This window comes from Gobio gobio (genome assembly GCF_949357685.1).
Source record: "Gobio gobio genome assembly, chromosome: 3".
Classification (NCBI taxonomy): Eukaryota; Metazoa; Chordata; class Actinopteri; order Cypriniformes; family Gobionidae; genus Gobio; species Gobio gobio.
In genome coordinates, this window is record NC_137099.1 from 68,347,565 (window position 1) to 68,359,876 (window position 12,312).

At 41.8% G+C, this 12,312-nt stretch overlaps 1 protein-coding gene across 1 annotated transcript in view; it reads left to right on the forward strand.

Moving 5' to 3' along the window:
• Nucleotides 1-157: 157 nt before the first annotated feature.
• LOC307124408 (cdc42-interacting protein 4 homolog) overlaps nucleotides 158-12,312 on the forward strand; it is a 16,019-nt gene continuing 3,864 nt past the window's right edge. Inside the window, exons 1-11 of the mRNA XM_079813580.1 lie at nucleotides 158-564; nucleotides 2,165-2,280; nucleotides 4,837-4,890; nucleotides 5,040-5,187; nucleotides 5,276-5,338; nucleotides 5,922-6,026; nucleotides 6,108-6,236; nucleotides 6,312-6,458; nucleotides 6,631-6,789; nucleotides 9,065-9,088; nucleotides 11,144-11,253. Of these exons, the coding sequence (XP_079669706.1) occupies nucleotides 541-564; nucleotides 2,165-2,280; nucleotides 4,837-4,890; nucleotides 5,040-5,187; nucleotides 5,276-5,338; nucleotides 5,922-6,026; nucleotides 6,108-6,236; nucleotides 6,312-6,458; nucleotides 6,631-6,789; nucleotides 9,065-9,088; nucleotides 11,144-11,253 (1,079 nt within the window). The 5' untranslated portion in view covers nucleotides 158-540. The remainder of the gene's footprint in view (nucleotides 565-2,164; nucleotides 2,281-4,836; nucleotides 4,891-5,039; nucleotides 5,188-5,275; nucleotides 5,339-5,921; nucleotides 6,027-6,107; nucleotides 6,237-6,311; nucleotides 6,459-6,630; nucleotides 6,790-9,064; nucleotides 9,089-11,143; nucleotides 11,254-12,312) is intronic.

Here is a 12,312-nt window from a genome sequence, read left to right on the forward strand (position 1 = left end):
GATTGGTTGCATACCGTCACCAACTGACTGTGATTGGTCCATTCCGTCACCAACTGACTGTGATTGGTTCAGCGCTCGCTCGCCTCAGGTGCAGTCGCCGTTGGACATTTTGAATCCAGTAGATGTCAGTGTAATGTCACAACTCAAACACAATCACACACAAACGCCATTCACCTCATAATAAAGTTCTTACATTGTTCAACCATTGTTCTATGTTTATTTCTTAACGGAAACGGTGTCTTTTGTCAAATGTCCGTCGACTGAAAGCGAGCAGTGATGATTTAAAGCACGATCACTCGAGCCTGTGAACTCCCTCAGGTTTCATGAAGTGAAACTCAATCAGATCCGTGAGAGAAACCACAGTAACTCTTCACTCGAGGATCGCTTTACCTGCTGAACACGAGAGTTAGCCCGGTTTCATGGGGAAATAGCTCTCATTACCCAACAATACACGGGACCACCTCACATTTATGAGAGGACTTTGAGTTAAAGCGAACTTTCCTCAGGAGTGTCGTGTGGGTTTCTCTCAGATATAGGATCATGGATTGGGGGTCAGATCTGTGGGTAAGTTCGTTCTGCCTTTAATCACTAACAGAGGAGAAATAATGTGTGTTCAGGTTGAAATAATGTTCAAAATAATGTTCATGTTGAAGCGTTCATTGATCCAGACACTGCCTTTGGATTTTCATTATGTTTACATCTTTTTAAAAAGGCAGTGATTAAATTTTTCACGATTGAAAAAAAAAAGGTTTACTTTTCTAGAATCATTGACAAATATATTATTATAACGATAAAATAAAACAAAGTAGAGCTCGTTTTTGGGAACGCTGCACGTGTGAACGCCTCATTACTCGTTTATTTTAAATAAAAACATTGATTTTTATGTTGATGGTTTATATTCAGCCATTGTGAAACATAAAGTACGATGTTGCCTCAGAATGAAACCAATTCCCAACAGTTACACTGCAAAAATTATTTTCTTACAAGTAAGTTTGTTTACAGTCCAATATCTAAAAAATAATAATTCTTGAAAAAAAAGCTAAATTAGTTTTTTGCTTAAAAAAATAACAATTTTCTGCCAATGGGGTAAGGAAACTAATCTTATTTCTCTTTGGGACAGAAACAAGAAACACAATGTCAATCAGAATTTTGCAAAAAACTCACTTCATTTTTATTTTCCAGAAAACAAGAAAAAATATCTAATGTCATTTTATATGTCTAGTAAATATCTTGATTTAAGAATGTTTTGTTATTTAGACTGGAAACAAGACTATAATAAAAATATTAAATAAGAAGAGCATTTTTTGCAGTATACTTGTATAAAAAAAACTACACACAACGCGAAAGTAGACTAGAACTGAAAAACAGTGCAGAAACTATTTAAATGTGAGCACCTCCGCAAACAATACAGCTTTTATTTGTTAAATTAGATGTTTTCCTCATGCAAACGTTCATATAAGTTGATCCCTTCATGTTAAACGTCCGTGGATGAATTCAACATGTTGTCACAACACTGATTTATTTAAATGTGTTCATATATTATGTGCTCTTTAAGTCACGTGGCACTGATTCCTCTCACTGTTTTCACAGCGCTGGTGTGGTTAGTACAGGTTAAACTGGTTTAGGGAACCGCTGGGCTCTGATCATCTCCGCTCTGGAATGATTTCAGGACCAGAAGGAAGTCGGCCCACACCTTCCTGTCAAACAGAGTCCAATGAAATCTTAAACGAGAACTTAGTGTAAGATACAGTGGTGTGTGTGTGTGTGTGTACCATTATGGGTTCAAACCGGACAAAACCTCCTTTTGGGGTCGTCCTCGTTTAATAAAAAGGGAAAGGATAATAAAATATTGCGTCTTGTGTGGGGTAGGAGTAGGTTATAATATTTATAATTAGCTAAATAAAAGAAAAAACAATAGAAGGTAAATGAAGTTATGCCTGAAGCCAAATGTGTCATGTGACTCTTGTCACAACTAACCTGAAGTGGATTCACCAGTCAAGCTAGTTTGAGTGTGTGCACGTGGGAACAAGAGCTTCTCACACACACACACACACACACACATACACCCACAATGTACCACACCTACTCTGAGACCATTCTGTCCTACATACCAGAGACACAATACACTCTTCATACATGACCCTGTGCTTGTGTGTGTTTGCAGGACCAGCATGACGTGATTGAAAGACACACTCAGAGCGGACTGGATCTGCTGGATCGATACGTGAAGTTTGTCAAAGAGAGAGCCGAGATCGAGCAGACTTACGCCAAACTGCTCAGGCAAGTGTGTTTGAACAGCAGATCAGGGGCTTTCAAGCGTTTACACGCCACACACAACCCCCCAGATCCAGACCAAGACACCAGACCCAGATCAAGACCCCCGACCCAGACCCAGATCAAGACCCCAGATCCAGACCCCAGATCCAGACCCAGATAAATACCCCAGATCAAGACCCCAGATCCCAGATTAAGACCCAGATCAAGACCCCAGACCCAGATCCCAGACCCAGATCCAGACCCAGATCCAGACCAATACCCCAGATCAAGACCAAGACTAAGACCAAGACCCCAGACCCAGATCAAGACCCAGATCCAGACCCAAATCAAGACCCCAGATCCCAGATTAAGACCCAGATCAAGACCAAGACCCAGATCCCAGATTAAGACCCAGATCAAGATCAAGACCCCAGACCCAGATCCAGACCCAAATCAAGACCCCAGATCCCAGATTAAGACCCAGATCAAGATCAAGACCCAGACCCAGATCACAAAACTGAAAAAATAATATAAATTAATTACAAATCTATTCTATAAAAATGTATATTATACATGTTTATTATTTGAAAAGGATGTTATATATTTTTATGAATAAATACAAAATTTAAACTGAAAAAAAAAGAAATTAATTCATAATTATAAAAAATTATATTATAAATTTGTGTATTGTTTGGAAAGTGTTTAGTTTCTATTAAGTTAAATGATTTAGCTTTTCTAACACTTTAGTCCAGCAATTTATTATTTTTTTATTAATATTTTTTAAATTATTTTAATCGATTTTATAAAAAATATATTTTTATTTTTTAAATTTAAAGTACACTGTTTTCTGTAGACTTTTTGTCTTAATTCAAGTACAAATATAAAAAAATCTTAAATCAAGATGCATTTTCTATATAAGAAAAATGACAAGATATTTAGGGGATATTTATATTTTTCCTTAATATTTTGCTTAAACAAGTGAAATTATCTGCTAATGGGGTAAGAAAATCATTGTAATGCAAACAAAAAACAGTATTATTTGTTATTTTTCCCCAGGAAACAAGACTAAATATATACACTTACCTAAAGGATTATTAGGAAGACCTGTTCAATTTCTCATTAATGCAATTATCTAATCAACCAATCACATTTAAGCAATTTTGAGTGTGGCATGGTTGTTGGTGCCCGACGGGCCGGTCTGAGTATTTCACAATCTGCTCAGTTACTGGGATTTTCACGCACAACCATTTCTAGGGTTTACAAAGAATGGTGTGAAAAGGGAAAAGCATCCAGTATGCGGCAGTCCTGTGGGAGAAAATGCCTTGTTGATGCTGGAGGTCAGAGGTCATGGGCCGACTGATTCAAGCTGATAGAAGAGCAACTTTGACTGAAATAACCACTCGTTACAACCGAGGTCTGCAGCAAAGCATTTGTGAAGCCACAACACGCACAACCTTGAGGCGGATGGGCTACAACAGCAGAAGACCCCACCGGGTACCACTCATCTCCACTACAAATAGGAAAAAGAGGCTACAATTTGCACCAGCTCACCAAAATTGGACAGTTGAAGACTGGAAGAATGTTGCCTGGTCTGATGAGTCTCGATTTCTGTTGAGACATTCAGATGGTAGAGTCAGAATTTGGCGTAAACAGAATGAGAACATGGATCCATCATGCCTTGTTACCACTGTGCAGGCTGGTGGTGGTGGTGTAATGGTGTGGGGGATGTTTTCTTGGCACACTTTAGGCCCCTTAGTGCCAATTGGGCATGGTTTAAATGCCACGGCCTACCTGAGCATTGTTTCTGACCATGTCCATCCCTTTATGAGCACCATGTCCCCATCCTCTGATGGCTACTTCCAGCAGGATAATGCACCGTCACAAAGCTCCAATCATTTCAAATTGGTTTCTTGAACATGACAATGAGTTCACTGGACTAAAATGGCCCCCACAGTCACCAGATCTCAACCCAATAGAGCATCTTTGGGATGTGGTGGAACGGGAGCTTCGTGCCCTGGATGTGCATCCCACAAATCTCCATCAACTGCAAGATGCTCTCCTATCAATATGGGCCAACATTTCTAAAGAATGCTTTCAGCACCTTGTTGAGTCAATGCCACGTAGAATTAAGGCAGTTCTGAAGGTGAAAGGGGGTCAAACACAGTATTAGTGTGTGTTCCTAATAATCCTTTAGGTGAGTGTAATATGTAATATGTAATATTTTTCTTATATATAAAAATGCATCTTTCAGATATTTTGACTGGAAACAAGACAAAAAAAACCCAGTAAGAAAAGCATTGTTTGCCATGTATAGAAAGCACTGGCTCATGATTATTAATGAGGCCACACCGGTTGAGCAACATCATTCCCTCTTAAGTAGTTTCTGCATCATTTCTTTTGTTGCATCAATAGAGAGGATGAAGTGTCTTCATATAAGGGCGGGTGTTTAGAAACCCTGTTAGCAAAGTTATTATTATGATAATTTTTCCATGAACAATTAACCGTTATCGTGTGATCTGGAAGGCCCTGGTGGTCATGTTTCTCCCTGGTCTAACCTGTTTAATGTGTGTTTCCCTGAAGGAATCTCAGTAAGAAATATTCCAGACGAGGCATCAAAGAAGATCAGGACACAAAGTGAGTCTCGATTAAACATTGATAATCTGCATTCCTGCAAGTCAAACAGCGCAAGATCACACGTTCGATTCCTGAAGGATGCATGATAACATCTTCAACACAATGCCAGTAAAAGTGTAAACACAGTGTTGTTGACCGTGTGTGCGCAGGTTGACCAACCAGCAGGTGTTTCAGGACATGCTGGTGGCGCTGAATGAGTACGCGGCTCAGAGAGAGCAACTGTCCGAGAGCATGACGCTGACCATCTGTGTGGAGCTCAGCAGAAACCTGCAAGAGCTGCGTCAGGAGCGCAAGAACGTGAGCTCACCCGCACACACACACACACACACACACACACTCAGGATATCTGTTTCCTTGATTAAAGATGTCATCTTCTCTGTTGTAGTGTCTGTGTGAAGTTAAAAAGGCTCAGCAGAACCTGGAGACCACCTTCAAACAGCTTGAGATTGTGAGTAAATGTGTGTGTGGGATATATTAGGCTGCAAGTGGGACCAACACAATATTAGGTCATAATGTTATACACTCTTGATGGTTTAGAGTTTAACTCTTTCATTGTGGTTTTGCCTGCATTACAGGATCAAAAATCTTGTTTTGATGACAAAATGAAGGCATAGATCATTTGTAGGGCACTGACAACATATTTTTATATAATTAGTAAAAAACACCTAAACATAAAGACTTCTAGTGTTAGAAAAGGTTTTGCTGCAAATAAAAAAAACCTTCACACTCATTAGATATTGACCTGTGAAAATGGTTTAATTTAAATTTTAGTCAATTGTCTTTACTCTTCTTTAACAATAATAATTCACACTGAGATTCGACAAACAAAAAAACGAATAAACTAGAGGACACAAAAACATTTACAATATACTCAGGATCTAAACCTAAAACTAATCTGTGCACATTATTTTAATTCTACTTTGTTTTGGAGTCATGAAAATGTATTTTACTTTAGTTTTTCATTCATTTTATTAGTTTAAGTTAAGAAAAATGATTTCATCATGACTGACTGATTGGTTGATTGATTTCAGAGTAAGAAGCGTTTTGAGAAGGAATGGAGAGAAGCAGAAAAGGCCAATCAGCAAACGGAGAAAGTGCAGCAGGACACCAACGCCACTAAAGCCGACGTGGAGAAGGTACATGAACACCACACGCTTCATTTACACAACCTGTGTCTGGGTTTGAGGATGCATCACGTGTGTGTGTGTGTGTTTTAGGCCAAACAGCATGCACACGTTCGTGTCCACGTCGCGGACGAGAGTAAGAACGAATACGCTTCACAACTCCAGAGATACAACAAGGAGCAGAACCACCTCTACCACGCCGAGATTCCCTCAGTGTTTAAGGTGCGGCATCCTGTGGTTTAAACATGAGAGAACCGCTCGAGCGGAGTATTGAACACTTCCTGTGTGTGGTTGCAGAAGCTGCAGGAGCTGGAGGAGCGGCGCATCCGAATGCTGGCCGACGGGTATGTGCAGTTCTCAGAGACCGAGAAGAAGGTCCTGCCCAACATCAACAAGTGTTTGGACACCATCAGCAGCACCGGGAGGAGCATCGATGAGAAACAAGTGTGTACACACACACACTCTCACTCACTCACTCACACACGGATACAAAAGACACTGAAGAGATCTAATGTGATTTTTAATTAATGCGCTGAATGAACTATAACCAAATGTTAAGAGTACTCAACTCAGTGTGTGTGTGTGTGTGTGTGTGTGTGTGTGTGTGTGTGTGTAGGACACTCTGGCTCTCATAGAGCAGTATAAATCAGGTGCATCGCCCCCGGCTGACGTGGAGTTTGAGGATTATAGTCAGGGGGTCAAACCTGCCTCGTTTGACAACACGCCGCACCTGCCGAAGGTCCGCATCAAACAGCTCTTCCTCAAGAAAAACAAGGTAAGCACGTAAAGATCTCAGCATCTGTCAAAGTCTCTGAAGGACAACACATACACTATATACACTATATTGCCAAAAGTATTGTGCCGCCCCTCCACATCACTGAGGTCAGGTGTTCAATCCCTTCATGGCCACAGGTGTATAACTCAAGCTCTAGGCCTGCAGACGCTTCTACACACATTAGTGAGAGAATGGGCCGCTCTCAGGAGCTCAGTGAACTCGTGATCGGTGGACACCTGTGCAATAAGTCCAAATATTATACTAAATATTCCACGCTCAACTGTTAGTGGTGTTATAACAAAGTGGAAGCGATTGGGAACAACAGCAACTCAGCGACAAAGAGCAGGGTCAGCGCATGCTGAGGGTCACAGAGCAGGGTCAGCGCATGCTGAGGGTCACAGAGCGGGGTCAGCGCATGCTGAGGGTCACAGAAGTGGCCAACTTTCTGCAGAGTCAAGAGCTCCAGACCTCCAAACTTCTGTGGCCTTCAGATGAGCTCAAGAACAGTGTGTAAAGCTTAATGGAATGGGTTTCCATGGCCGAGCAGCTCATCCAAGCCTTATATCACCAAGCGTGGGATGCAGTGGGGTAAAGTGTGCCACCACTGGACTCTAGAGCAGTGAAGACGTGTTCTCTGAGTGACCAATCACGCTTCTCTGTCTGACAATCCCATGGACGAGTCTGGGTTTGGCGGTTGCCAGGAGAACGGGATTTATGGGTGGAAGGGGGGATTATGGGGTGGGGTTGTTTTTCAGGGGTTAGTTCCAGTGAAAGGAACTCTTATGTGGCGTTCACACCAGACGCGATTTGCGTGAATAATTTGTGCTAATCGCGCGAAGGTGGATGCTTAAAAATTTGAGTTTACTCGCTTCAATCGCGCGTGACATTCACTGCACAACAGACGTGAATTCGCCTCATGGGCGGGGCTTCCGCCAGCAGCTCGTCTCGTTGAGAAATGGCTGACATGGGCTGTGTTTACATGTCTTTTTTTTGTTAAAATCTACTGTTAATGTGTGACAAAATGTAGTTTTAAGACTTTTTCAGTCAATAATGTAGTTGTTTAAAGCTCAAATCTGTGGTTTATTTATATAAAGAGTGCCTATTTGAACATTTTATCTGGCGTTTTCGGAGTTGTGAGCTCCAGCGGATCAGTGGCGGTCAGCGCTCGTCAAAGCCGGCGAGGGCAACCTTTCCTCGGCCAGTCCTTCTGCCGCTGGCTCTGATGTCTCTGTGGTGTGTCTCGAGCTATAATTCGTCTTGTAACGGCCGATCTTTGGTCTCATGGATCTATAATTTGTTCCCTGGCAAATCGTTTAGGCTGAGGGCAAAGAGAAGTTTCATTACTTATATTTTTAGGCTATAACTGTACGTTGCAGTTGTATCGTTAGCCTACTAGCACTGACTTTGAATGTTTGACTGAATTGTTTGCTTTATTTCATGTATAGCTTGTTATACATTACTTATACTTTTGTATTATTGATCATACATAAACTTGCATTTAACAAAAAGAGACTGGGTTGTGTTTCATGTCATTTAATGTTATCACAGTGATAATCATATTGTCTGAACCAGATATTAATATACAGATTTTCTCCTCATTGTTGTCACTACTAGAGCAAGCTCTTGATTGGTTAACGCGGCGCAAAATATCCGCCAAAGTTCAGATTTTTCAACTTGAGCTATTCATGCGAATCGCGCGTTCAAAACGCTCAATTCGCGTCCTTCGCGCCGCCATTTCACGTCTCTGCATTGACTTAACATGTAAATCACTCGCGTGAATCGCGTCCGGTGTGAACGCACCATTAACGCTTCACCAAGGCATTTTGGATAATTTCATGCTCCCAACTTTGTGGGACCAGTTTGGGGACGGCTCCTTCCTGTCCCAGCATGACTGCGCTCCAGTGCTCAAAGCGTCGCTCCATAAAGACATGGATGAGGAGTTTGGTGTGGAGGAACTGGAGTCCTGACCTCAACCCGATAGAACACCTTTGGGATGAATTAGAGCGGAGACTGAGAGCCAGGCCTTCTCGTCCAACATCACAAATGCACTTCTAGAAGAATCCCCATAAACACACTCCTAAACCTTGAGGAAAGCCTTCCCAGAAGAGCTGAAGCTGTTAGAGCTGCAAAGGGTGGGCGACTCCATATTAAACCCTATGGATTAAGAATGGGATGGTGTTAAAGCTCATGAGCATGTCTTATGTCTATAATGATCATTTTAAGCCTTTGAAACGCATATGAATACTTACGTTTGTGAATGTGTTTGAATTTTCAGGTGACATCTCCTGATAAAAACATGGTACGTTGAGCAGCTTTATTCCCTGCATGACATTTCCCTTTTTATACTCATTTAAAGTGATTGAGCTCCAGTGAATGAGCACTCTTTTGATCTCAGCATTGACACATTTCAAGTTGACTAAACGTAAAGTGTTAAGGCTCTGACTTCAATTGGGGAAACTATTTAAAGAGTTAAGGAGTAAGAACAGTTATTAGTGAATGAGACCCAGGGTCCGCTCTTACAATCCCAACTCAGAAAAAGTTGTGACAGTATGGAAAATGCAAGTAATTTCTAAATTTACTTTGACTTGTATTTCATTGCAGACAATATGGACACAAAATATTTCATGTTTTGTCTGGTCAACTTCATGTAATTTGTAAATATGCATCCTTTCCTGTCATTCAGACCTGCAACACATTTCAAAAAAAGTTGGGACAGTAAAGCATTTACCACTTTGTAATGTTGCCATTCCTTTTCACAACACTTAAAAGACGTTTAGGGACTGAAGACACCAAGTGATGAAGTGTTTGAGGTGTAATTTTGTCCCATTCTTCCTGCAAACAAGTCTTAAGGTGGGCAATAGTATGGGGTCTTCGTTGTCGCATTTTGCGCTTCAAAATGCGCCACACATTCTCTATTGGAGACAGGTCGGGACTGAGGCAGGCCAGTCAAGTACCCGTACCCTCTTCCTCCGCAGCCAGGACTTTGTAATGTGTGCAGAATGTGGTTTTGCATTGTCTTGTTGAAATATGCATGGACGTCCCTGGAAAAGATGTCTTCTTGAAGGCAGCATATTATGCTCCAAAATCTCTATGTACTTTTCAGCATTAATGGTGCCTTCACAGAAGTGCAAGTTACCTTTGCCAAGGGCACTGACACAACCCCATACCATGACAGACCCTGGCTTCTGGACTTGTTGCTGGTAACAGTCTGGATGACCCTTTTCTTCTTTGGTCCTGAGCACACGGCGTCCATTCCTCCCAAAAAATACCTGAAATACTGCTTCATCTGACCACAGTACACATTTCCACTGTGTGATGGTCCATCCCAGATGCCTCCGAGCCCAGAGAAGTCGACGGCGCTTCTGGACACTGTTAACATAGGGCTTCCTTTTGGCACAGTACAGTTTTAACTGGCATTTGTGGATGTAACTACGTATTGTGGTACTTGACAAAGGTTTGCCAAAGTAGTCCTGAGCCCATGTGGTGATATCGCTTCTAGATGAATGACGATTCTTGATGCAGTGCCGCCTGAGGGATCGGAGATCACGGTTGTTCAGCTTAGGCTTGCGCCCTTGTCCTTTACGCACTGAAATTCCTCCAGATTCCTTGAATCTTTTAATTATGTTATGCACTGTTGAATGTGAAATATCCAAATCTCTTCTTTGAGGAACATTGTTTTTAAACATTTCAATAATTTCCTCACGTATTTGTTGGCAAACTGGCGATCCTCGGCCCATCTTTGCTCCTAAAGGATTAGACCTTTCTTGGATGCTGCTTTTGTACCAAATCATAATTACAATCACCTGTTGACATCACCTGTTTCAAATCACATCATTAACCATTTTACCTCATTACTAGCCCTAAATTGCTCCTGTCCCAACTTTTTTTGAAATGTGTTGCAGGTCTGAATGACAGGAAAGGATGCATATTTACAAATGACATGAAGTTGACCAGACAAAACATGAAATATTTTGTGTTCATATTGTCTGCAATGAAATACAAGTCAAAGTAAATTTAGAAATCACTTTTTTTTTATTTGCGTTTTCCATACTGTCCCAACTTTTTCTGATTTGGGGTTGTACATTGTTGATGGGTGTTTGAGGGGTTGATGTGCAAATAAACCATATTACGTGTGTGTGTGTGTGTGTGTGTGTGTGTGTGTGTGTGTGTGTGTGTGTGTGTGTGTGTGTGTGTGTGTGTGTGTGTGTGTGTGTGTGTGTGTGTGTGTGTGTGTGTGTGTGTGTGTGTGTGTGTGTGTGTGTGTGTGTGTGTGTGTGTGTGTGTGTGTGTGTGTGTGTGTGTGTGTGTGTGTGTGTGTGTGTGTGTGTGTGTGTGTGTGTGTGTGTGTGTGAAGCCGTCTTCGCTGGAGGACTTCTCTCGTCTCCCGCCGGATCAGAGACGGAGACGTTTGCAGGAGAAGATGGACGACGTCCAGAAAGAGCTGCAGAAAGAGACGGAGCAGAGGTTCAGATCATCCCTCATAACTGTGTTCATGCTAGCAATAACCCGGCGACGCTACATCGCCAGAGAGACGCTAGTCGTGTCAGAGCGTTAGTTGTGCTGTTAAATAAAGCGTTATAAACTCAGGGGCGGAGCTAGGGGTGGCATCACGACTGCTGTCTGTCTCTATTATTCTTGACAATAGTTGCGTTTATTTAAAAACATTAAAGAAACATTTCATTTCCTTGCACCTCTGTGAAACATGAGTGCGAGTTAAACTTGACTAACATCAGATGTTCCAGCAACTTCCTGTAAGAATGTTTATTCAAGTGCCCCGATTATGCTTTTATGGATATTATCTTTCATATCTGCAGATCAAAGTGCAGATAAATGTTTGAGTTTTTTTCTCCCAAATGAAAGAAGTGATTCTGAACTGAAACGAGCCGTCACACACTGTAGTTAATTAGCATAATACCCGCCTCTGGTCCTTATTGGCTGAACAGCATCTCTTTGCCCCGCCCTCACACACTGTAGTTAGTTAGCATAATACCCGCCTCTGGTCCTTATTGGCTGAACAGCATCTCTTTGCCCCGCCCTCACACACTGTAGTTAGTTAGCATAATACCCGCCTCTGGTCCTTATTGGCTGAACAGCATCTCTTTGCCCCGCCCTCACACACTGTAGTTAATTAGCATAATACCCGCCTCTGGTCCTTATTGGCTAAACAGCATCTCTTTGCCCCGCCCTCACTCACTCTCACTGTATATTAATTAACATAATACCCGCCTCTGGTCAGGATTGGCTGAACAGCGTCTCTTTGCCCCGCCCTCACACACTGTAGTTAATTAGCATAATGCCCGCCTCTGGTCTTGATTGGCTGAACAGCATCTCTTTGCCCCGCCCTCACACACTGTAGTTAATTAGCTAGAAATCAAAATGGAAAGTTCTTGTGTTTTTTATGGAATATTGCAGTGTTTATTCTAATTGATCTATCATTATTGTGTTAATAATCTTGAATCAGAATAGTTTCATCTCTTCTCTGATGATGAGGGTGGCCCCGCCTGTCACTCACATGAGATCCAC